The following is a 27,520-nucleotide window of genomic DNA, read 5'->3' as shown; positions in this document are numbered from 1 at the left end:
ATCACTGCAGTTTCAAACAGAAATGAACACTAGAGGCAGTAAAACAGCAAGCACTTTTAACCGTTTTACAGGGTCAGATTATGGATTAATAAAGACTTGATTTCACATCTCCTTGCACAATATGTTATGATCTCAAAACACTTTTTACCAAAGTGCATGATTGGTAAACAACAAATACATTTTGGACTTTGCATCACTTAACCAGCTCCATATGTTTTCGCTTTTCTGATGTAAAAAGCTTGCTTGGTAGCTCAGCTGGTACGGAACTGTACTTAGGATGTGGATGGCTTGGGTACGAATCCTGTGAAACATGACTCATGATAAAAGAGCTCAAAGATGAGAGATCAAAATCAAGCTAAAACGGCACGCTTATGATTGTTTTTATGTCACGTTTGCTTTTAGTAAAACACTATCGGGTAGGTTTAGGTGTAGTGTAGATGGTACGTTATTTTTAAACGTAATGGAGCATTACACTTTGAGCCAGACTCACTGGACATTTCAAATCAGAACTGCGATGATACGTACAAAAACAACATAATATAAATCGTACCTTATTTACCTTCATCTTTTTCGGGAAAAAAACGAACACACTTTTAGCGCCACTCAGTGGACATTTCACATTGAAACTTTCATGAAATTATGTACATGGCGCTACGTATTTTTATTTAGCAAAAATGTTCCCACAGGTACGTTTTCCTAATGAGCCTTGGCTGCTTGTTACACCTTACTTAAAGGTATAGTTCATCCAAAAATGAAAATTCAGTCATTATTTACTCACCCTGGTGTTTTTACTCACCCTGCCCTTTCATGACACTGTATAAATGCAGCAATTCACTCCACTGTGCCCTGGAAAAACACACAAGTGCACCATTTCGAGATATCAAAATTAATCAAAACAATGTAGTGTTTTAACTCAAGACCACATCACCTTTTGTTCTTACTGAATTTAAGGATTTAAAAATGCATTGTTTTGGCCATTAGCCACTCCACCGTCTAGTTGTCAGAATCAGTCTTTGAAACTCATATTGGTCCATAAGAAGATTAGCATAAGTAAATTAAATAAAGAAAACTTTAAAGAGTCAATACTAGGTTGTGCTTTTCATGTCTCTCATGCACAGTTTAGCACCAGTTCTTTCTTCCCTACAAAGGTTAAGACAAGCAGCATCTCCAGTACCTTCTTGTACATCTCTACAAAGCGAGCAGTCACTGGATCGACCGATCCTGTTCAAAGATGGAACAGAGAGTTTGCTTAGGAATAAAAGGTGTGAGCATTTAAAATTTCTGGTGGGTTGCACAAGTTACAATTGGGGTTATTAATGTACTCATAAAAAATGGACCACATTATTGGAACTAGCGGAAGGTTGTGATCATTATATGCATTTGCATCCCTCTTGTCTTGCACAATATTTTAACATCAGTTCTCTCTTTCTCCCCAAGAATGAGACCAGATAAAACAACATCTCCAGCTCCTTCATGTACATCTCTACAAAGTGAGCAGTCACTGGATCGACCAATACTGTTCAAAGATGGAGGAGAGAGTTTGCTTAGGAATGAAAGGTGTGAGCATTTAAAATTTCTGGTGGGTTGTTGAAACTAGCGCTGGATACCTGAGGTAATTTTATGTTACACTGTTTGCTAGCCAGGCATAATGATCTCATCATTAATACTTCTCACCATTTATTCTGAGGGTATGACCGATTGTTTTCCATATATCCATTTTCTTTAAAGTGTCCTTGAAAAGAAAGTTTGTCAAACAATGTTACCTTTTTAACTTCTCTGTAATGTCGTCTGCCATTTTAAATGCACAAGCTCTTATATTAGAATGGATTCTGATTGGTTGTCAGTGTTTTATCATTCAACAATGGAAAAAAAACATTCTGAAAGTGATCCCAACTATATTGTTTCTCTATATCTTTATCATTATAGCTATGGTGTGGACACTGCTATTCTTTTATATTTAGAATGATTTTTAGAACTATATCTTTATAGTTATTGTTCTTGGTGTGAACGGGCCTTTACACATTTCGGTATGAATGTAAAAGTCATCATTATATGCGGTTTGCATGCCTCTTATCTTGCACAGTACTTTTGCATAAGTTCTTTCTTTCCCCCCAAAGGCTAAGACCAGATGAAGCAACATCTCCAGCACCTTCTTCTACATCTCTGAAAAGTGACCAGTCACTAGATCGACCAATACTGTTCAAAGATGGTACACGGAGTATTATGAGGAATAAAAGGTATAATTTACATGCTTTTCTTTTGAATAGAAAATGAAACAATTTTTGGCTGAGTAAATTAGCATGATCCAGTGTTAGCATCAGTTCTGGCAGGTCACGTCAGTCAGCTGACTTCCAGGTGACTCGCGTCAACCTATAGGAATACAACGCCTATTACAGCATCCATATAAGCACCTCAGTATTATCAGCAGCTATCGCATTTCTCAGGAGCAAATTACCCTCCTCCATCCCCAGCTCCTCCTCTCGTCAGTCAGGATTTGGCCTTATGATTCCCCTGAATCAGACTAATTCTTGAAATATGTGTACGTTAAATTATTGACATTAATGATATATGCATATGTTGGTTCTGTTCTTTTTACCCTAAGGGGGGTTATTCCTGCTCTCCCTGCTCTTATCCATGCTAGGCTTCATGGATGCACAGGGAGTTCTTGCCCCGAACAGAACCATACCACCAATACAAACTCTATGCAATATCAATCAAATGAACACAACAGTTTCACAGTAGAAACTACATTTTAAGTAAATTTAGAGGCAAATTCAAAATTAAGGTGAATCCAGCACCATCCAGCACATCTCTAAAGAGGGACCAGTCAGTTGACCAACCAATTCTGTTCAAAAATGAAACAAAGTATGCTGCCATCACATGCTATTGGAATTATCGTAAATATGAGTTTCCTATAGTCAGCCTAGGAATATAGATATTCCTATAGTAAATATCTTCCGTACATTTTGGCTTTAAAGAGATTTCCCCAAGAAATAAGCAAGAATAAACCAAGAGTCTTTCATGATTTCTATTCTTTCTGACAACAAAGCACACAAACGCACCAAGCTGATAATTACAATTTCAGAAGTGGGAAGTAGGACATTTCCAATAGCGTGTATAAGGCAGCATAAGGCAGTGGCTTGTTGTCTCTTCAACGCTGTGTCGAAATACCGACACTAGGGGTCGTCTTGGGAACCCCAAACACCTCTGACGTGTGAAATGATTTTGAGTGAAATTTGCATGCCAAGCCACTTCCCGGACATCCGGGTATAAAAGTGGGCTGGCGTTCTTCACTCATTTATGCCTGCATCTTTTTCATTCATAGAGAAGCAATTTACATTCACTTCCTCGCACTTCTGGATATACAGCACAATCAGCAGTCTCTCTCTCTCTTCACTTGCACAGATAAGTGCAGAGAGTTCCTCTGGGTGCGTCAGTGGTGATCTTAGAGGCAATTTCCATCAAAAGAGCAAATTCCTCTAAAAGAGCAAATACACAGCGAATTGTGTATTTTCAAACAGGAATTTCCATCCATGTCCTTCTGGGTGCAGTCGATTTGATGTCACCCTTGAATGGCCAAGATCGCTGTCTTCTGTGTATCCGCTTGTAAGGAATGCTGTTTCCATGTCCAAGCCTCTACTCGTTTCACTTGAGAATACTATCTTAACAGTCATTTATGAGGACTGTTTATTCACATTACACATTTAAGCACTTAAAAACTTACAGTGTACACTACAGTCTCCGTGCTCACGCCGTCCCAGACACGAATATGTTAACGATTTAAAAAAGATGAATCACTGTCTGGCCATCTGGGATTTCGGTATGGATATAAAGGGTAGGATTATACTTTTTTGGTAGTAATAAATCACATCATGAGTGTATATCAGCACCGTTTGTTATGATGCAGAGTTAGGGTGTACTCACACTAGGCATGGTTGTCTTGTACCGTGCCCTGGCGCGATTGTCCCCCACTCACCACTCCCCAGCAGGCCTGCAGTCTCAAACTAAATACACTTGATTTAATTAAATGAAATGAAAAGTGTACTGTCCAAATACTAATAGAAGATGTTTACTGTCTTAATAATGACAGTAGCACACACAAAAGTAGTAGCTGTGCCGTGCTCTGGTGCAGTTAGTGATCACACTACATGCGTACCATGCCCGAGCCCAACTGAACTGTGCTCTGACCCACCTCTTCCAAGCGGGCCAGGTAAAGTTAAAGTCCCCCTGTAGTCAATAATTTTATCCCTTAAGACTCATCTTTGATCATTAAAATGACATATTTAATCATTTTTTCCTGTGAAAAAAAAAAATCTTCATGTCATAAAATAGCTTGAATGTAACTCTACAACCATGCTTCATTTAGTATATGGGCATATATGAATATGCTAAATAGCCCTGCCTCCACTCACTCGCACCAGCTCAGAGATTCACTCGGTCAACTTACCGAGGTTAACGCTGCACAGTGGTATCGCTTTTTACAATGTTGGACACATGACTGTAATTAATATGATTGGCCTTTTGCTTGACTACATTATCAAACAGCTGCTAATAATGTGTTGCTAATGTTACACAAACCATGTTCCCATTCTTCATCTCAGAGTCAGACAGCTGCCTTCTAAAAATCAGCATCCTTAGAATCGCTTTGAACAACTCAGAATGTCAGTGGAGAAAGGCATATAGTTCATTATAACATCGTAATATACATCATACACCCGCTATATTGCTAAATCTTCCAGATTTTTCATATCAACAGAAAAATATACCGGGATAACCTGGCTTCTCGAGACTCCCCTGCTTCTGAGTTGGGTCGTAATTAATGATATGCTAAAGCACGCCGGCACGTTGACGTGATTGGTTACAAGGTAGTTTGGGACATCACAAACAAAGGGCTGCACGATTATTCAAAATTAAACCGAAATCGTGGTTTAACTAAGTGCAATTATGAACTGCTGCTGTAATGGTCGAGACTCTGTCTCGACTCAGCACAAAACTGAATAAGTGAAGCACGCCAGCCCTCTTATATACCCGGATGTCCGGGGAGTGGCTGGGCATGCATATTTCACTCTCCAATTTCCATTGGCCTTTTCTGAATATGTCAGAGGTGTCTGGGGCTCCCGAGAGCAACCCCTAGTGTCAATATTTCAACACAACTTCTTCGTTCCCTCCATCAGGGAACAGAGATTACAATAGTAACCAAGAAGTTTTCAATCCTGGTCCTGGGGACTCACCGCTCTGCACATTTTGTATATCACCCTGGTTTAACACACCTGATTTCGATCAGCTCATTAGGTGAGAGCTCTATAAACTGAACTAAGATGCGTCTCAATCAGCTCCCTAGCTTGCTAGGTCATGAATTGGTATCATGTACACTAACTGGGCACTAGAAAGGACGGTAAGGACCCTGGCTCACTAAATATTGGGACACTGATGGTGATATGACAACATCCTTGTTGTACAACATTAGTACTGGTATTTGTGAATAGCAGAACTAATATTTTTCTGACATTTATTGTAATGATTTATAGTACATTGTAATAAACACTTTGATTGTTATTAGGGGTGTGAATCGTCACTGGTCTCATGATTCAATTTGTTTGCAATGATCACGTCAATGATTCAATTCGATTCCACGCTGCATCACAATGCATTGCATCCTAATCTACATTTTCATCAATGAATACAAGCAGTATATGAACTCCCTTTTTATTATATCTGCTCCAAGAAAGTACACTTCCTGAATGTAGCAAACATAAAAAAAAAAATTAAGTCTGAACACCACATACGACAGGAGCATTTAGAACTAATAAACTCTAGTAAATACTAAAATTGCATGAAATTGTCAAGTAGTGTACTTTAGTTACAATAACGCTCACACACACTCGCACATGCTGGCTCACGCACACGCACATATACACACACGCACGCATACGCTCTCACACACTCGCACACACGAATCGCGATGCATCATAGAATTTATTAATTTCAACACCCCTAATTGTTACATAAACCTGCACCATTTCAGCTGTAAATTTATTATAATGTTAGCTAGATTATGTTCATTACCTGCCTAGAAATGTATGTTTATGCTGAAATATAATTTAATAATGTTTTTTCCCCAAAACATCTATTGCGTGCATTGTGTGGTGAATTGGCTCGCGTGATTTATATTTTACACATAGACTGTAAAAAAAAAAAAAAAAAAAAAAAAGATGGACGACATATCTTCACTCTCTTCCATTGTAGTAAGTGAAGCCGCCAGTGTGCCAATATGGTATTGACATCTTGAGTCTCAAGTCTGAGCATAGTGAACTTGGAGCCCGAGTCTGCGCAGTAGTGAGCTCGAAGTGGAGCCGCAATGTCAAGTTCCCGCCCACACTCAGAACAACTCATTATGTCGGTGTGAAATAAACAATTATGGAAATGTAGAAATTAATGTTAAAGCTCCAATCTCTTTGCGAAGATCCAAAAAAAAGTCTGTTGGCGCCTCAGTAACTATCTCACTCAGAGAAGCTGTCAATCTCAGCTGTTAATCATGATGTGTTTACTGTCACCCCCATTTTTATAGCATCAAATAACGAACTAAAACCAAACTTATTTAAAGAACGAACTCTTGAACTAACACCAGCGAGATAAAAACTGCCTAAAATGACAGAAACTGTCTTTGGAAAAAAATGTCTAAAGTGTAAATTGATTGTTTAGTTTGTCTCATTGAGAGGGCAGGGTTTATGATCTATACTGCTTCCAGCCACCTGGGGGGCGATCAAGATGCTTTGGCTTTACTTTTCGGGACTCGTGTGGCACGCTTGGTTTTGCACTTCAGAACTTCTGTTAAAGGGGTCATGAACTTATTATTTTATTATTTTAATGAACATTTTAATGAATAATGAACATTATTTTATGTTTTCTGGGGTGCACTTATCATGTTAGTATGATTTTTACATCAAAAATTGTCATAATTTAGAAGTAAAAGTCATTTTTCCTACCCTGATTTTAGCCCTCTTCTTTAAATTCTTTGTTTGAATGGGGCGTGTCTGCTGTGATTGGCTAACATCTTTGCATATGAAAATAGCATTACATGTGGAACTCTCAAACGTTTAGCGCATTTTTACTATTACAGTTCCCATTCAGTCGGTCACGTTCGACGTACGTCGGACAGACTGACGAATAGGAATCTCGCTAGGGAGGCCAATCTACTTCGAGTGTAACTACAACGAGCCAATGCACATTGGCATGCAATCATATGCATCAGCTGCTCGCCTCGCAGTGTGGGTATATAATGAGCAGCAGGTGCGTTTCATCTTCAGCTTTTCGCTTCGAAGCCGAACCTTCATGGTGTCTACGGAGTGTGTGACGAAACAAGCCTTTTCTGAAACTGCTCTTTGTTGGTGCAGGCGGACCAGTCTAACAAAAAAAAAAAAAAAAAAAAAAAAAAAAAAAAAGAGAGAGATCAACCCCGCTGTTTGTTTGCCTTTCATTGAGCAACATCTCCAGCCGGGAAAGCCGTTCTCACGGCTGGTAAACAGTGCGCTGTTGAGCGCTGAAAAGCTGTTTTGACAGCTGGTAAGAGAGCGGCTTCAAAGAGAGAGTGCACACGACAGGCTGCACTTTCCCTGTCTGTGCTGCAGTGGCCATTCCCCTGCGTGCTTCGGCACTTAAAAGAGTTCAGTCCCTAAAAGAGCTTGCACAAGTAGATTCGCATCTTTTTAAAGATGTCATTCTACTTGTGTGTTTCTGGATGCGGTCGTTACCTGTCACCGCTGGATGGTCACCAACGCTGTATCGCGTGCCTGGGCTTAAAGCACGCTGAGGCGGCGTTTGTGGACGAGTCATGTACCCATTGTGGGAAGATGACCGTCTCGGAGTTGCGATCTAGACTCCAGTTCCTGCAAAGGGGCGGAGTCCCGGTGCCGGTGCCGCTGCCTCGTTCCAATCCTCCTCAGAGGGTTGCTTCGGGCAGCGGTGCTGGTGATCTGAGGATTACGGTGAGCGCGCTTCCTTCGGGGAACCAACCCCCTAGGAACCCTCATCCCTCCTGCACTCCGCAGCCAGTAGAGCTGCCGGGGGAACGCGGTGGACCGCCCCAGAGGTGTGTACCATCTGAATCCTTCGGAGCTCCCCAAGATGATAGGATGTCGATCGCTGCATCGGAGGGTGAGCCTGACACTTCGGGGGATGATGATTCGGCGCAGCTGCCTCCTTCGCGGGTGACAACTGTCCCCGATTCGGACCCGGAAATGATGGCTATGCTTGCCCGGGCCGCCAACAGGGTTGGGCTCGTGTGGAATCCTCCACCGTGTCCCAAACCCTCGAGGTTGGATGATTGGTTTCTTGGGGTGGCCAGGGCTGGTTCATGAAGAGTTCACTGGCACGTGGACGGCACCTTTTACTGCCCGAAACCGTGTCGGTGGGTCCTCCTCCCTCACCACCCTTGATGGCAGGCCGGCTAAGGGTTATACGCGCATACCCCCTGTGGAACGGGCTGTTGCTATGCAACTGTGCCCTAACTCCACCTGGCGGGGGGAGCCGTCTCTCCCTTTCCGGGCCTGTAAGTACTCGTCGGATCTTACCGGCAAGGCTTATCAGGCCTGTGGGGAAGCCGCCTCTGCCCTGCACGCTATGGTGTTGCTGCAGGTCCATCAGGCCAAGGCACTGAAGGACCTGTACGAGGGTGGTCATGATCCACCAGTTCTCCAGGACCTCCAGGACCTCACTGCTCGCCCAGCAGTTCTCGGCTGTACAGAAGCAGTCTGAGGCCATCAGCCATATCCTGCCGAGGCGGTCAGCTGCTGCACCTCCACCGCCCGCAGCTCCTCAGGCTGCTCATCGCCAAGGGCGCCCCCCCCGGTCCCGGTCCCTCCAGCCGATATGAGGTCAGGGTTCTACAGTCCCTACTTCATTGTACACAAGAAGAGCGGTGGGTTACGGCCTATCCTGGACCTGCGAGTTTTGAATCGGAGCCTTCACAAGCTACCGTTCAAAATGCTCACGCAGAAGTGCATCCGTCCCCAGGATTGGTTTGCAGTGATCAACCTGAAGGACGCGTACTTTCATGTCTCGATTCTTCCGCGACACAGGCCATTTCTGCGTTTTGCGTTCGAAGGTCGAGCATATCAGTACAGGGTCCTACCCTTCGGGCTGGCACTGTCTCCCTGCGTTTTTACGGAAGTCGTGGAGGGAGCCCTTGTTCCCATGAGAGAACAGGGTGTTCGCATCCTCAACTATCTCGACGACTGGCTCATTCTAGCACAGTCTTGGGATCAGTTGACTGAATGGGAACGTCTCGGTTACAAAGGTAACCCTCGTTCCCTGAAGGAGGGAACGGAGACGTACGTCGGACAGACCGAAGAATAGGAATCTCGCTAGAGAGGCCAATCTACTTCGAGTGTAACTACAACGAGCCAATGCACATTGGCATGCAATCATATGCATCAGCTGCTCGCCTCGCAGCGCGGGTATATAATGAGCAGCAGGTGCGTTGCATCTTCAGGTTTTCGCTGAGGAGCCAAACCGGATAGGCGGCAGCATCAGCGGGGTACAGGGACTGTGGCGACGGGACGTACGTCTCCGTTCCCTCCTTCAGGGAACGAGGGTTACCTTTGTAACCGAGACATTTTCAAGGTTTACTAGTCGTGAAAAGTGTTGATTATAGCATTATATTGAGATCATGGCATGAAAGGTTGCAGTGATGACCATGTAGCTGATCATCGACATGTTGAGTACATGAAAGCGGTGATCTTGTCATTGTTTTGTTGATTTGTTGAGTCTATGCGCGAATTAGTGGGCAGGGCTACAGTGGTAACGAAGCAGAAATAGGCGTTGATCTTCTTCTGCAGAGGCTAATCTAATAGGCACATTCCATAACTAGTCGTAATCTGGGCTTGGTTTAAATAAAAGCTGTTTTTGGACTAACAAGGAAGCTTTCAGTTAAACTTACAGTATATTCTTGTAGTATGATGACCTATATGTCAAAAGCTCAAGGAAAATTTGATTTCTCAATTCATGACCCCTTTAAAGGAACATAGTGAGCATCGATGCTCTCTGGTTTTCACGGTGCATTGTTGGACTTTTTAGGGAACTAACTTTTCAGTGCACTGAAAGGATTTTGTGTGTGCAAAATGTGCAGAGTGGTGGGTCCCTTGGACCAGGATTTAAAACCACTAATATAAGGTATGAAAACCTATTTAAATAAGAGGATTTTTTTTTCTAATATTAACAAAATTTGTCCTTTTATCAAAGGCTGAGACCAAATAAAACAACATCTCCAGCACCTTCTTGTACATCTCTACAAAGTGACCAGTCACTGGATCGACCGATACTGTTCAAAGATGGAGCAGAGAGTTTAAGGTGGGTTACAGTGGGTTAAATATTGATGAATATCAATATAGAGTCATTTTTGATATTAATTAGCAAACTGTAATTATCAGACTACTGTTTTTTGTTTATCATAACAACAGTTACAGAGCATGTTCAGTCTTATAACTTTTCATTTAACAATCAACCCATAAATCACATGTAAAACTCCTGGAAGGGCCACTGTTCTGCAGAGTCTAGCTCAAGCCAGCTCCAAAACACCTGCCTGAAAGTTTCTAGTAATCCTGAAGACCTTAATTAGCTGGTTCAGGTGAATTTAATTAGGGTTAAACTCTGCTGGACAGTGGCCCTCCAGAAACTTCGGCTGTGTCCGAAATCACCCCCATACCCTTAAATAGGGTATGGCTATTTGAGGGGACAGCCATTTGCAGTGGTGTCCGAAACCATAGTGGACGTTATCAAGTGCACTCATTCAACCCCATAATGCACCGCAATAATGAGTGTACAGCCAAAGTGCACTCAATGGCTCGAGAATACCCATAATGCACTGTGAGGCTCACGGCAAATTCTGTATGATTTATAAGCATTTTGATAAATGAAGACATGGGGTAATGTCCTCACAAATCCCCCTCTCCTTGTAATACCTATGTCATACCCATGTCATGATTATACAAATTTGTGTCCTGATATGTCATAAACGCACACACACACACACACACACTTTATGGCATGTGCATACACACTTTAGGGGTGTGCGATATTGACAAAAAATTATATCTCGCTATTTTCTAGGATTTTATCGATAACGATAATTGGACGATATCTTGCATTAGAGTGCATTATTGTCCTGGTACCTTGGCAGGTTTAGGACTGTCATGGACAGCTGACTCCAAAAGTTTTTGAAACCTGGTAAATGGTACAAATATTGAGCCAAAGTCAATGGCTCAATATTTGTACCATTATTTAAAGAGCGTGTTAGTAATATGCTCCTATATGCAGGTGCACAACACGCTTACACTGCTTATTACACACACAGGGACGCGCAGCAGCACACAAACATGCCAAATATTAAAAATAAAAGAATTACAATGTAAAACAATATTATTGTATGCATAAAGAAAAAAATACTTTGGTGGAATCCGGCTTTACTCGTAGATGGTTTGCTTGCGCGCTTTAACCTCGCGCATGAGCATATCTGTTTCTTCTCTAGAGAAGCGTTCAGTTTTTCCCCTTGCAAATTCCGTCATGTAAATAGCGAATCCATCATGGCGCGAGCGCAACTGACTTTTAAAGGGAATGGGAGATGAGACTCTGATTGGTTTATTGCACATTACGCCCAAAACCCACCCATTACTCATTAAGAGAATATGGACATTTTTCTCATCCTTAAACTAGCAAAATTGAGTGAGGACACGCCCTAAGTGCACATGCGCCATGCTCATTAAACCATGCGCTTAGATCGTTAAAATAGGGCCCGTTGAGATTCAACCGATTTATTCAAATAGCTGATTCATTCAAAAGCAAAGCATTTGACTATATTAATCTATCTTAATCACTGAATCTATGATTCAACTGATTTGTTCAAAAAGCTGATTCATTCAATAAGGAAACACCACTGTGTGTTGCTCGGAGACGCAATTACAGTGCTGTGGCTTTGTTTTGAACTATTTTCGTTGGTGAAATAGAGCAAAAACAGGCAATAAGATGTCTAAAATGTAAGTCACTTAATATTAACTTTTTGTATATTAAACTTGTATAAAATCAATATCACATTTGTTCATATGCTGATATCTGGAGAAAACGTCTCAGGTTACGTATGTAACCATGGTTCCCTGAGAACAGGGAACGAGACTCTGCCTTTGACATGCTTTGGGGAACGCCTCGGTGTGAACCGGTGTCTGAAAACAATATCAACTCATGACAATCCTATTGGCCGGCGACAGCCTATGACGTCATCATAGCGCGACCCGGAAGTATATAAGGAGCGCCTAGAGAACCAGTCAGTATCTTATCGTCTGAAGGGACTGTTCAGCAGGCAGCCCCGATGCATGGCTAGGAAACGCAGAGTCTCGTTCCCTGTTCTCAGGGAACCATGGTTACATACGTAACCTGAGACGTTCCCTTTCGAAAGGGAACTTAACTCTGCGTTTGACACGCTTTGGGGAACGATATACCCACGCCGCCATGCTTGAAGGGAGTGCATGCCAAAAATGGCTAGACAAACGTCAGAACTAGCAGCTTCAACTGAAGTGCCAGAACCACTCCCCCTACGGGTCATACATAGGCTGTCAGTGACAGCATTCCCTATGGCCAACATCCCAAGCTAAAAGCCTCAAAGAGGCCTTCCGCAGAAGGCCTACCAAGGCCGCTCAAAGGCTTCTGGAACCAAACTTCTCTACAAAGAAAAGAGGGTACCTTTAAGGGAATGTGGCCAGGGGGCTCGAAGGAACCCTAGCCAGTCACTAGTCAGGGGAACGTTCTCGACCCTGATTGCCACCAAGGAGGCCTGACCTGGTCTACTTTACAGAAACCTAGTCTTGGCCAACAACCTGTCTGATCACAGAGTCTCCAATCACATTTCTTCAGAGAACATATCCAGTAAGAGGCAGTAACCAACTCAGACCAGAGCGTAGAGATGGGCATCCTGGAGAGCAGGACCCACTGTAAACCCACTGTAAATGTTTCTCTTTGTGAGCTTTGGTTTGGAGTGGCTGAAATGCATCTTTACGCACAACTACCAGCCTGCATGGAGAGCTTCTTAAGACTCCAGAGACACCAGAAGCTTCAAATACCTGCTTGCTGCTCAACACTGGCTTTTTTTTATAGCTGCCCTTTTAATACAATTGATTTTTTTTGACAGGAACTTTCATTAATAAGCCTGTATCTGAGGTCTGCTGTGCTCTAAATCACTCTCAAATCTTATGATAATTTGATAATCTCCATTCAGTTTTCACACAATATTAGTTGTTTTCATACCTTTTGCACAACATTGCACCATTTCATGCTTTTCATCTTCAGAAAGATCTTTGCATATTGCAAGATATTGCATGAGAACTGTGACTTGCTTAATAATGTGGAACAACCTCTAAGTAGGGTTTCCATAGACCTGGCAAATTATTTTGTCTGAGATTGATACCAGTTATCTAAAAAGACATGGATAAATAAACAAACAAACAAACATTTTCTTAGAAAAACTAAAATCTGAATGTTTATTCTACTGAAATCTTACTGATATGTCACTTGCATAATAATTTGGAACGCGGTGTAGAGTCAAATGTGAGGCCATCCGTCTGACAGCTAAATTTTGGCCAAAATTGGATCATGCAACTTGACAATGATCTGAAGTTCACCAGCAAATCTACAACAGAATGGCTGAAAAAGAAAAGAATAAAGGTGTTGCAATGGCCCAGTCAAGTCCAGTGGGCCAAAATTCCTCCAGAATGATGTGAGAGACAGATGAAGTCATTTAGAAAATGATTACTTCAAATTATTGCTGCTAAAAGTGGATCTGTAAGAAACTCAATCATAGGGTGTCCTTAGTTTGTCACCCATGGCTTTTCAATCTTGGCTTTATTTTTGTTAAATATGATACATATTTATGTATCAAATGATGAGATGGTTTGATATGTCATGTGTTATTGTTCATCTGAGGTTTTAATTTTCCAAACTTTAAAGAATTAGTCCACCAAAAATGAAAATTCTGTCATTAATTACTCACCCTCATGTCATTCCACACCCATAAGACTGTTCATCTTCGGAACACGAATGAAGATATTTTTGATGAAATCCGATAGCTGTCTGACTCCTCAATAGACAGCGATTTAATCACCACTTTCAAGGTCCAGAAAGGTACTAAAGACATTATTAAAGGATAGGTATCACACACAGTTTCTACCAATCTCATGTTAATCTTGAGTACCTATAGAGTAGTATTGCATCCTTCATATCTCCGAAAAGTCTTTCGTTTTATCAGATTTATAAAAGATAGATACGCTGTCCTGAGTCCTGAGAAAAAGCCGAGCTCCTGCGCCTGCCATCAGTGCCGTGGGCAGAGCTAGAGTCACGAGCGTGTGCAGCTTTTGCGTAGAGATCGCCTGCAAGCTGTGACATCATTATAAATAAAAAGGGAACAAAAACGCTTGTGATGTTTACATTTTATGCACTTGCGCGCCGATTGCCAACAAAACACAGACATTTGATGCAGTTTTACTCACTGCCCGTGATCTGCAAATCCAGTGTAGAACTGGGACTTGTTTACAAAGCATTGCACAACTCCGTTGCTGCCCCGGAAAAACAAACTTCATCAACTGTTCCCTTAACGCTGGGTTCTTTGGGAAGCTGAAAAAGGTAATCTATCCCTCACAACTAAAAACACACTCCTTTGGTGACATTGTTGAAAAATCTCTCTGCTTCCATATCCCGAACAAAGCGCATTGATGGGTGTGCTCTTGCTCTGGGTGATGTGTGTGTGTCCATAAGTGCCCATACAAATAATTCTGCCCTTTATTACGTGATAAGGGCCAGATAAGGGCCATACTCAAAAAAAAAAAAAAAAAAAACTCTCCATAACCAGGTCCGAAACTGGATATAGTGTATTTGGCACATAAATACTCTGTCATACGTCCAACTTGTGTTTTGAAACTTTGGCCATGTTTAGCATGAGAATGCAACTCTTTAACAGTGTAAATAACTCAGAATGCATGAAATAGCATTTGACCCCCCCTTTAAAATAGTCGACGTGACTGCAGTGGTTCAACCTTAATTTTATTAACGTTCACGTTTACGTTCAGCGCTTCCAGGTTCTACGTCAGAACGCCAACTTATATATATACAGTGGGTACGGAAAGTATTCAGACCCCCTTAAATTTTTCACTCTTTGTTATATTGCAGCCATTTGCTAAAATCATTTAAGTTCATTTTTTTTCCTGATTAATGTACACACAGCACCCCATATTGACAGAAAAACACAGAATTGTTGACATTTTTGCAGATTTATTAAAAAAGAAAAACTGAAATATCACATCATTATCACCCTTTGCTCAGTATTTAGTAGAAGCACCCTTTTGATCTAATACAGCCATGAGTCTTTTTGGGAAAGATGCAACAAGTTTTTCACACCTGGATTTGGGGATCCTCTGCCATTCCTCCTTGCAGATCCTCTCCAGTTCTGTCAGGTTGGAGGGCAGCCATTTTTAGCTCTCTCCAGAGATGCTCAATTGGGTTTAAGTCAGGGCTCTGGGCTGGGCCATTCAAGAACAGTCACGGAGTTGTTGTGAATCCACTCCTTCATTATTTTAGCTGTGTGCTTAGGGTCATTGTCTTGTTGGAAGGTAAACCTTCGGCCCAGTCTGAGGTCCTGAGCACTCTGGAGAAGGTTTTCGTCCAGGATATCCCTGTACTTGGCCACATTCATCTTTCCCTCGATTGCAACCAGTCATCCTGTCCCTGCAGCTGAAAAACACCCCCACAGCATGATGCTGCCACCACCATGCTTCACTGTTGGGACTGTATTGGACAGATGATGAGCAGTGCCTGGTTTTCTCCACACATATCGCTTAGAATTAAGGCCAAAAAGTTCTATCTTGGTCTCATCAGACCAGAGAATCTTATTTCTCACCATCTTGGAGTCCTTCAGGCGTTTTTTAGCAAACTCCATGCAGGCTTTCATGTGTCTTGCACTGAGGAGAGGCTTCCTTCGGGCCACTCTGCCATAAAGCCCTGACTGGTGGAGGGCTGCAGTGATGGTTGACTTTCTACAACTTTCTCCCATCTCCCAACTGCATCTCTGGAGCTCAGCCACAGTGATCTTTGGGTTCTTCTTTACCTCTCTCACCAAGGCTTTTCTCCCCCGATAGCTCAGTTTGGCCGAACGGCCAGCTCTAGGAAGGGTTCTGGTCGTCCCAAACGTCTTCCATTTAAGGATTATGGAGGCCACTGTGCTCTTAGGAGCCTTAAGTGCAGCAGAATTTTTTTTGTAACCTTGGCCAGATCTGTGCCTTGCCACAATTCTGTCTCTGAGCTCTTCAGGCAGTTCCTTTGACCTCATGATTCTCATTTGTTCTGACATCCACTGTGAGCTGTAAGGTCTTATATAGACAGGTGTGTGGCTTTCCTAATCAAGTCCAATCAGTATAATCAAACACAGCTGGACTCAAATGAAGGTGTAGAACCATCTCAAGGATGATCAGAAGAAATGGACAGCACCTGAGTTAAATATATGAGAGTCACAGCAAAGGGTCTGAATACTTAGGACCATGTGATATTTCAGTTTTTCTTTTTTAATAAATCTGCAAAAATGTCAACAATTCTTTGTTTTTCTGTCAATATGGGGTGCTGTGTGTACATTAATGAGGGAAAAAAAAATGAACAAATGATTTTAGCAAATGGCTGCAATATAACAAAGAGTGAAAAATTTAAGGGGGTCTGAATACTTTCCGTACCCACTGTATATTAGTCTGGTGAGTAAAAAATTTACTAGCCAATGGTGATTCTATTGCTAAGGTGTGCGTAGAGGGTTGCTCATAGTAGATGGTACTTGCTGGACTGTCATCTCTTGCAGAAAAGAAATATTTTCTAGAAGGAGCTAAAAGTTCATCATTTATACAATCAGTTAAGCAAAATTAACCAGTTACAGTGGGGAAAATAATTATTTGATCCACTGCAGATTTTGTTAGTTTGCCCACTTATAAAGAAATTTGGGGTCTACAATTTTATGGTAGGTTTATTTTAATGGATAGAGACAGAATATCAAACAAAAAAATCCAGAAAAAAACACATTATATAAAGGTTATAAATTGATTTGCATTTCAGTGAGTGAAATAAGTATTTGATCCCCAAGCAAAACATGACTTAGTACTTAATGGAGAAACCCTTGTTGGAAAGCACAGAGGTAAGACGTTACTTGTAATTGGTCACCAGCTTTGCACACATCTCAGGAGGGATTTTGGTCCACTCCTCTTTATAGATCCTCTCTAAATCCTTAAGGTTTCTTGGCTGTCCCTTGGCAACTTGAAGTTTCAGCTGCCTCCACAGATTTTCTATAGGGTTAAGGTCTGGAGACTGGCTAGGCCACTCCATGACCTTAATGTGCTTCTTCTTGAGCCACTCCTTTGTTACCATGGCGGAATGTTTTGGGTCATTGTCATGCTGGAAGACCCATCTACGATCCATCTTCAGTGTTCTGGAGGAAGGAGGTTCTCATCCAAGATTCTACGGTACATGGCCATGTTCATCGGCCCTCATAGTAATCCTGTACCCTTAGCAGAGAAACAGCCCCAAAGCATAATGTTTCCACCTCCATGCTTGACTGTAGGGATGGTGTTCTTGGGGTCATAGTCAGCATTTATCTCCCTCCAAACACAGCGAGTTGAGTTGATGCCAAAGAGCTCAATTTTGGTCTCATCTGACCACAGCACTTTCTCCCACGCTTTCTTTGAATCATTTAGATGTTCATTGACAAACTTCAAATGGGCCTGTACATGTGCCTTTTTGAGCAGGGGGACCTTGCGGGCACTGCAGGATTTCAATCCATTGTGACGTAGTGTGTTACCAGTGGTTTTCTTGGTGACTGTGGTCCCAACTGCCTGGAGATCATTTACAAGCTCCTCCCGTGTAGTTCTGGGCTGATCCCTCATCTTTCTCATCATCATCCTTACCCTATGAGGTGAGATCTTGCATGGAGCTCCAGACCGAGGGTGATTGATGGTTATTTTGTATTTCTTCCACTTCCGAATAATCGCACCAACAGTTGTCTCCTTCTCAAAAGCTTCTTGCTCATGGACTTGTAGCCCATTCCAGATTTGTGCAGGTCTACAATCTTGTCCCTGATGTCCTTTGACAGCTCTTTGGTCTTGCCCATGGTGGTGGAGACGTTTGAATGGAAGATACAGGTTTTTTGGACAGGTGTCTTTTATACACATAAGCTGAATTCTTGCTGGTTGGTAGGGGATCAAATACTTATTTCACTTGATCAAATGCTAATCAATTTATAACCTTTATATAATGTGTTTTTTCTGTTTTTTGGTTGATTTCTGTCTCTATCCATTAAAATAAACCTACCATAAAAATTATAGACTCCTCGTTTCTTTGTAAGTGGGCAAACTTATCAGATCAGCAGGGGAACAAATAATTATTTTCCCCACTGTAATCAGTTAAGCAATATTTGACAAATATGTTGAGAATATGATTATGAAAATTAAGAAACAGAACACCTGTTTCTTCTGACTCACTCTTGTCAGTTGTCATGGATTTCAGTTTTCTTCTTTGTTAATCCGCAGTCTGTATTTTCTTAAGTCCAGGTTATTGTAGTGCAAAAAAGAACAGCAGTGGTCATAGTACACAAATAAAGTATTTGAGTAAAAGTACAGATACCCTAATAAAATGTTACTCCAGTAAAAGTATTAGGTACTCCTGTTCAATTTTACTTTAGTAAAAGTACAAAAGTACTTTATTTTTAATGTACAGGTACTAAAGTATTAGAAGTAAAAAGTACTGATTGATTAATGTTTATTTAGCAATTTTATAAAAATGAGGAAAAACAAAATGTGTGTTGATATAAAAAAGGACGTCACATAGGGCAAAAATTATTAACATTTTAAGAAGAACATTTTGCAAACATAGTAGTTTTACATCATTTGAAAATGCTATTGCAGTGGGGACGATGCATGGGCATTAATTTGCGTTATTTTAATGTTATGTTTAGGTTTTACCTGAAAACCTACTCCATTCAGATGGTAATACACAAATCAGGACATGTCCACATTCAAGCATACATTGGGCTTAAACATCTCACCTTTTTACAGCAGATTTAGTTCACAAACAACTGACAGTCGTGACCTAAATATGATTTTCATTTACAAGAATAAATACTAAAATTCTGCAGTATTAAAGGATTAGTTCACTTCAGAATTAAAATTTCCTGATAATTTACTCAGTGTTTCCCAAAATAAAAATAATGAAGCATAGCATACCATACTTTTGATCATCTTGCTAGAAGACATTCTTCTGCATGCACTGTGAGTGAATAGAAGCAGCAGTATGATATGAAATTAAATGCCATCTACTCCAGATAATCGCTTTTTAAAGAGTTGTATTTATTATTTTCAAAAGATGCAGTAAGCAATTTCTGAGAACCACTGTTGAAAATTTAAATCAACACCCAAACAATATTGCCAATATTTGCTAGATGTCTGTTCTGTGTTTGTGCTGAAAAAAAAAAAAAAAAAAACTAAGTACATAGTTCTGGCTGTGTAAATAGGAGAAAAAAAAGTGGATCGGACTAATCTATGGAGCACCAAAACACTCTTGTAGCTAATAAGTAATAGGGGGCATATCCACTCATGATGGGGGAGGAGAGAGTGAGCAAGTGAGACATTTGTAGAAAGACTATAGAAAGAGAGATGGCTGAGATATTAGCAAAGAGGAAATGGTCCGAAGAGTATAACAGGAAGAAGGGTTACAATCAGGCAATAGCTTTAGGACCCACGTTAATATTGGAAAAGCTTTCCAGCACGGGAGAGGATGACTGAAAACAGATGCAAAGGTTGCTTTGTTTCTGCTCAAAAAGTGAGTAACATTGATTGCTTGCTGTTTCACAGAACCAAGATACACTGTTGGATACTGTTGTTGAATCACAGCTGATTCATCCATACTTGTACGAGCTGTCTGATGTGCCAGCTGTTAGTGGTCACCTGAGTTGCATATTTTTTTCAACACAGGCATTTATTATTTTGTTATTTTGCGGTGGAGCAATGTGTTTGTTTGTGGTTGATTTCAAGTATCAATAGTGTTTCTCAGAAATTGTTTACTGCACCTTTAACAGTAATCAGAGTAGCATTAGCTTTTCTAAAAATCTTAAGTGAAACATAAATGTGTTAATAAAATGTTTAAAAAAATTATTGTCATCCCTAGTATATTGTGTACAATGAACTACTATTGTTTTCATATATTTACACAGTATTCTCGAGAACAATGTTGCTGAACCATTTGATAGACACATTTCATTCCGAAACGAGGTGCTATCTCCAGATATCAGGTACTTTTTTTCTACTTCACATTTGCAGTTTATATTGATATGAAGTTAAACAATTTCTGGTAACACTTTACAATAAAGTTCAATTAGTTAACTTTAGTTAATGCATTAACTAACACTGAACAATACATTTGTTACAGGATTTATTAATCTTTGTTAACGATAGTTAATAAAAATACAACTGTCATTGTTAATGTTAGCTCAATAATAATGTATTAGTAAATATTGAAATCAAATGCTTTAGAAGTATTTTTCATTGTTAGTTCATGTTAACTAATGTAGTTAACTAATGTTAAAGAGTTGGTTCACCCCAAATTAAAAATTCTGTCATTAATTACTCACCCTCATGTCGTTCCACACCTGTAAGACTTTCGTTCATCTTCAGAACACAAATTAGTTTGTTTTTTTTTGATTACAGAATGCTGTTAGATTTCCTTCCATAGACTGCCTTTGCAACTTCCACTTTGACACTTCAAAAAGAGATCGGATATTTACATGCGAGTAAAAGCCTCATCTGTTCGTCATAAAGCGCTCGATTCTCTTCAGAAAATCTGGACTAAACTGCTCGATTTATATGGATTAGTTTTCCGATCTCTTTATGAAGTTTTTGAAGTGTCAAAGTGGTAGTTGCAAAGGCAGTCGATGGAAGGAAATCTGAGGCATGCTGTCATCAAAAAGATCTTCATTTGTCTTCTGAAGATGAAAGAAAGTCTTACAGGTGTGGAACGACATGAGGGTGAGTAATTGATGACAGAATTTTCATTTTGGGGTGAACTAACCCTTTAACAAATGGAACCTTATTGTAAAGTGTTTCCCTGTTTCCACATCAATCCCACACCATTTTCCACAGCACATTTTCAGCCACTCTGCTGACAGAGGATCACTACAGATGCCCAGTGTGCACAGAGGTCTTTAAGGATCCAGTTTCCGTCCCGTGTGGACACAGTTACTGCAAACATTGCATTGAGAACTACTGGAGTGAACCAACTCGAGCAAGATCTTACGCTTGTCCTCAGTGCAAAAAGAGGTTCAGAAGTCGTCCTGTATTGAGTGTAAATGTTGCTTTGTCTAAACTGATTGAGGAACTCCAGAAGGCAGGATTTAGTCCTGCTCTTCCTGCTCACTGCTATGCTGGACCTGAAGATGTTCCCTGTGATATCTGCACTGAGATGAAGCTCAAAGCTGTTAAATCCTGTTTGACCTGCACTGCATCTTACTGTGAGAACCACATCAGACAACACTACTTAGTACCAGCACTGCAGAGACACAACCTGGTGGAGGTGATTGAACACTTCAGGAGTTATCTTGCAGACACAATACTCTACATGAAGCTTTTATTTATATTGCTCATAGCATAAATAGCATTAATGTAAATTTTCATTTATTTAAAAAAAAAAAAAAAACTGTTTAATAGTATGTGAGTACACAAGTTCACACTTAGCAATTTATGTGCACCATTTTATGTGAATGTTATTTTTTGTTTTTTATTCATAATTTTATATATTTTGATTAGCCTTGCAATTTACATCATCACATTGAGAGCACCAGAATGTTCAGAACAGAGAAAAAATTGCAAGAAGAGATCAAAGGGTTGACAGCAAAGCTAACTAAACTGGAAGAGGTAACTATACAGAAACTACGTTTACTATGTGAGATTCTTTTGTGAAAATTTAAAAAAATCTCTTCAATGGAAGTAATTTGAATCAATCTCTCTTTTTTTTTTTTTTTTAAGACTCTGAGAGACAAGGAAGCACATGCCAAACGTTTGTGTAAAGGATTTGAAGTTCACTGCAATGGTGGGTAAATATTGTGCCTCTAGTTAGGTACAGTCAAGGCTGTATTTGTGGAACTTACATGACTTTGCAGATCAACTTATATGTTTTTATATATTGTATTGTATATTTATTTCTTTGTCTCTGTGCTTTCTAACAGATTTTCCCTCAGATGTAATTGAAATTGCTGCTCTAGGTCGCCCTTTGAGCCTTGGAACATTGTATGATAGTAACAGTGATTCTTTTAGCCAAGGTAAGATCCTTGTTTATCTTATTTGGGTTAAATCAAACAGTGGAGAACATACTGTAGTGCTTCCATTGCACAATTTCTCCCACCAACTTATGACATTTTCAAAGTACTAGAAAACTAAGAATGTAGTTTTCCAATGCTTTGACCTAGAGCTGCATGATTAATCATTAAAAGATTGCGATCTCAATTCAAACATCCACGTGATCTTATTTCTAAATGACACTGATTCAGCTGTGCCTATTAAGCCTTTGACAAAATTACACCAGAACATTCAAGTCTGTGTTTGTGCTGTCACTGACCCAGAGAAAGCAGTTTTGAACCACACAGTATTGTTATTTCTGTTTTACAAATATTCACATTATTACAGAAGTACTGAGATAAAAGTTTATAGTTTGGATATAAACACTGATGTCTACGGTAGCGTTCAAAATACAGTAAATCACCTTTTGAAAGTAACTTGGCACTTCAAATAACTGTTGTATCTATTATAGTTACGCCACTAGGTTAAAAAAAAATATTTGTCATTGAATCATTCATTCAAGAGATTTGTTAAAAAAAATAAATAAATAAAATAAAATAAAATAAACGATGATTCATTTGGTAATGAAATATATTAAATATTTACGAGTCATTGAATCATTCATTCAAAACCAATTAAAAAAAAAAATTATTCAATTTAATTATACATTTTTTAAATGGACTGCAGCGATTAATATTTTGTCAGAGCCTCTAGTCAATTTCATGCTATTTTTTTTTTTAGTTGTCTGTTTAGAATCGTGGGAGAATCATGATTCATTGTGATTCTCAATTTATCCAGAATCGTGCAGCTCTACTTTGTCCTTATGTCACTTCAATGTGCTTCAGAACAAATTCATGATAAACTCCAAAATGATTCAGAAAACTCTTTTTTTTTCAATATATATATATATATATATATATATATATATATATATATATATATAAAATTGTTTTTTTTTTCCAGATACTTTTTTGTGGAATGAAAGCACTATAGCATCTATGAAATTGTCTTTGCCTCGACCTCAAACAGAGGTCAAGGTTCTGGAAGCAGACTCCCTACAGGAGAGATTCAGAGCCCTTGAAACATCTCCTATATTAAGAGCAAGAACTCTGCAAGGACTGTTAAAAGTAAGTGGAGCTGCAGCCTTTCTGAACCACCCAGGTCAGTCTCAACACCAGGACAGAGTTACACTACACTACCGAACCACCACCAGACTGGACATGATCAGCCAAAGACTGTTACAGGAAGGAGCTCCTACCTCAGTCATTAATGCAACCACAGCCACACATGTGATCATCGCTGTGTTCTATGGAGCCCAAGCATTCTTTGTTTTTGATAGTAAAAACAACATTTCTGAGAAAAATACAGATATGGAAAAGGTGGTGAAAAGGATGACCTCTTTGGTTTGTTCAAATATACACCTGAATGTCAATGAAGAAGCTAAAAGCTTGTTGTATCACTGTTATCTCTACATTGATGTGGGCGATTGGAAGAGTCCAGTCTCTTTTGATAAGGCAGTGGAGATCTATGGTTCTCTGCCGACACTGCTTGGATCTAAAGGTGAGAGAGCAGTTCCTCTGAAGGTCTGGCTGTATCCTCTGAAGAAACTGAATGAGAGCTCTGTGTGTGCTGCTCTGAGTGGAGTCAGTGAAAACATGATGCTTCAAGCTGAGAATATTCTGGAAAATCTGAGAAAACAGATCAGGGTCTGTCAGGAACTAATGACAAGTCAAGCAAATCTGACTGTGATTATGTGGTTCCCTGCACTGAAGGATAAATTAATTGAATTTTCAGAGCTTCTGCAGGAGTACAAAGAAGAATTTAAGAGAGAAGTCACTGAGATTGTTGAAATCTTTCATGTTAAAGATGAGAAAGTACAGAAGAGACTCCAAAATCTCTTAGAGAGGCACAAGCAATCACCATTCAGTGCAGAAAAAACAAACCAGTGGCTGGAGAATAAAGAAATTGAACTGAAGACTCTGAATGACTGCAAAGCTGCAGACATCACTGTTGTGAAATCACAGGCAGAGTTACAGCAGGTCATCAGTCACTCACAGATAACCAGAGTAATGTGTCTCACACTTTTCTCACCAGATGTTGAGGATTTATTTCTTGCAACTCTTAAGCAGCACATTGAATCTCATAACATTATACAAAATGATTCACTTCTGTCCAGGCCCATTAGCATCAGTCAGAAAGTGCTCATTGATGTTCAACTGTTTATTGCTGCTAAAGAAGCAAATGACGACACAGAGCAAACCAAGTTCATTGCTGCATCTGTACCTTGTGATGGTTTTCCTGAGTTCTCTGTGCAGTTTTATCATGCTGGGACGATTCTGAGCAGTAATGTGAAGCTTGGACTGAAACCAGATCCTCCTCAAATAGCTCACATACAACACACTAGTGTATCTCTGAAGCTGAATCTTTTGATGAACAAAAGCACTGAGAGATATGTGGTGGAATATGGAGTTGTGAGTAATGATGGGGTTAATACATGGAAACAAATAGTTTATGTTGAGGCTTTAAAAGATGAACATATTCTATCAGGTTTGGAACAAGACACAGAATATCAACTCAGGTATGCAGTTGTTGACAACCAATGTATGAGCAGCTTTAGCTGGATTGTTAACTTTAAAACAGTTTCTGCAGCAAGACCTCGACAACCATCTGTTAAGATGAACAGAGGCACAATCAGAATCATGTGGTTAAAAGCTGAAGCTGATGTAGAGTGTCCAGTGCTGCGGTATATGGTTGAGTATAAAGAGGCAGGACTGGAGGGCTGGTCATCAGTACTAACACAAGGACCTCAGTGTGAATGTACTTTAACTGTTCCTCACAGCACCTGCTATAGAGTCAGAGTCTCTGCTGTCTATGAGGACGTCACCAGCAAACCTAGTGAAGAAACACCAATACCAGTGGATGGTGAGACACATGTGAACTAATGAAAAAGATTCTTTATTATAAACTTTTCTTCTTTGCTTAAAAATGTTTTTGTTATCTATAGTCTGGTCCATTGACCTCTCAGAGAGAAAGAGCTCCATCCTCCTAGAAGTGCTGAAACTACAAAGTTTGAAGAAACCAGTAGAGCTGATAGACTGGACAGATGAAGAGAGTGAAGTGAGGGGATTCCTCCAGTGTCTGCCCTACATCTCACAACTCAGGTGAGTGTTCAGTTGTATATTTGTCACACTAGTAGTTATTTATTTATTTACTTATTTTTTATTATTATTATTTTTTGCTCGCTACATTGTAATGGAGCTGCTATTTTTGTGATTATGTAGATTTACTCAACCAGAGAAGAAATCCTGTGAAGAATGGGAGAAACAAAAGCAGTCTTTTTTTTTGAATCTGTGTCTGCAAGCTGCTCTCACAGATACACTAGGCACCACAGAGACAACTGTAGAAGCACTGCTGTCTGATGAGGAATACGGGAGATGCGATTTCCTGCTGGATCTCTGTTCACATGTGAAGGACTATGAGACTCAAACAGGCAGGAGTGTCCTTCCAGCATTACAGCCAATTTATCAGTCAGCTCCTGCAGTCTGGATCATAAAGCTCTCAGAGAGAAAGAGCTCCATCCTCCTAGAAGTGCTGAAACTCCAAACAGAGAAGAAACCAGTAGAGCTGATAGACTGGACAGATGAAGAGAGTGAAGTGAGGGGATTCCTCCAGTGTCTGCCCTACATCTCACAGCTGAGGTTAGACCTTATGGTCAAATTGTTGACATTCCTGTCAGTAGTCTGTAACGCGGTCCTACTAGCGTGTAGCACTCCTCTAATAAACTTTAGGTCACTGTATAAAACACTTGTGGAACCACGCTAACCACTGGGGATTCTTTTGGACCAGATTCAGAAGATAAGGATCGTCTCACTCGAGCAAAGATAAGTAATAACTATAATAATATAATCTAGTTATAGTCTCTAATCAATTACACAATCACACAGAATTAAGTAGAATAAAGAATAGAGTAAAATAAAGAATAAATTCAATCAGTAGGGAAAAAATATAGTATATTGTTTTGATTGATTATTCTTTGACTTAAATTGTTCCCTCTTAAATTGGCAATGAAATAACAGAATTAATTGAATAATAAAGACCCAAAATAACAAAAAGGGTATGAAAAATTCAACAACCCAAATCAAAGTTCAGATTCAGAATAAAACTAAATAAAATAATAAAATAAATTTCACACACTAAATTTCAAAATCAGTGTCTCAGTTTTGAAAACAGTTCCTCAAAGACATTCAGATTTTAAAATTTAAAATCAGTTTCACAATAATAAGCTTAATAAGCTCAAACTCAGTCTTAATGTCCAGTTGAGTTTCAGTTTAAGTTCAGTGTCTCAAGTTCAAAAATATAAAAGCAATGTTCATCAAAGGTGAAAAAATTAAATCCATCAGAGGAAAAAAAAAAAAAAAAAAAAAAAAAATACAATGATCCACTGAAGATCCAGGTAGAAAAACTTGAAAAAATAACTCAAAGCAAAAATAGTTTGATCAAACCAGTTCGGCAGATTTAACACTCTTTTCTGTTTCCAGGCACGAAATGATGGGATGGCTCGCCAGTCCAAACCAGAATATGAATATTCAGCAAGGACAGGATTCAGGAACAAAATTCTCAGCAAAGGAAAAAAAAAAAAAAAACGGCCTTGTAACAACAAAGCCAAATTAAACATTAATGTCATTGTCCAAATAAATCATTTCAAATTAAATCAAACTCTGTCTCAGTCATTTGCACATACATGAGAACATACATGCTATGCACCATGTGCTCAATCCAACACTAGGGCCTATGCACAGTGTTAGCAAAGCTAGCACTGCATGTCGCATATTTCACATTAAGAAATTATCTCTGTCCAACACGTAAAATATCTTACAAACCTTGAAACTCGACTATATACAATCACAAATCATATTGAAACACATTTAAAGCATTTTTGAAAACTTTTACATCACTTATTACTCTTTTAAATTTCTTTTTCACATTACAACTCACAGTATTCGCAATCAAAATAACTAAATACACTTCTTATAATGAAATTTGTACTCACCAAGGAGAAGTATAAATCAGAAAACAAAATTAAAATTGTTTATCCCCAGAAAAGATGTTGATTCAATCTTATTGCATCCGTCTCG

The 27,520-nt window shown here is 39.8% G+C and overlaps 1 protein-coding gene across 6 annotated transcripts in view; it reads left to right on the top strand.

The window, feature by feature from the left end:
• The window catches only part of LOC127496077 (uncharacterized), a 485,656-nt gene that overhangs the window by 285,568 nt on the left and 172,568 nt on the right, over positions 1-27,520 (top strand). Inside the window, exons 6-17 of one of the 6 annotated variants that reach the window (XM_051863676.1) lie at positions 1,149-1,262; positions 1,438-1,557; positions 2,118-2,237; positions 10,240-10,347; positions 20,270-20,347; positions 21,195-21,624; positions 21,858-21,965; positions 22,077-22,140; positions 22,277-22,369; positions 23,349-25,307; positions 25,390-25,546; positions 25,667-26,083. The exons of 3 other annotated variants lie outside the window; for them this stretch is intronic. In XM_051863676.1, coding sequence (XP_051719636.1) covers positions 1,149-1,262; positions 1,438-1,557; positions 2,118-2,237; positions 10,240-10,347; positions 20,270-20,347; positions 21,195-21,624; positions 21,858-21,965; positions 22,077-22,140; positions 22,277-22,369; positions 23,349-25,307; positions 25,390-25,546; positions 25,667-26,083 — 3,768 coding nt within the window. The remainder of the gene's footprint in view (positions 1-1,148; positions 1,263-1,437; positions 1,558-2,117; positions 2,238-10,239; positions 10,348-20,269; positions 20,348-21,194; positions 21,625-21,857; positions 21,966-22,076; positions 22,141-22,276; positions 22,370-23,348; positions 25,308-25,389; positions 25,547-25,666; positions 26,084-27,520) is intronic. 2 more of the 6 variants (XM_051863677.1, XM_051863678.1) reach the window with 2 other exon arrangements.

The sequence above is a fragment of the Ctenopharyngodon idella genome, chromosome 15, assembly GCF_019924925.1.
Source record: "Ctenopharyngodon idella isolate HZGC_01 chromosome 15, HZGC01, whole genome shotgun sequence".
Lineage (NCBI taxonomy): Eukaryota > Metazoa > Chordata > Actinopteri > Cypriniformes > Xenocyprididae > Ctenopharyngodon > Ctenopharyngodon idella.
The sequence above is the reverse complement of the archived record's forward strand: the minus strand, read 5'-3'. Positions and strand labels throughout refer to the sequence as shown.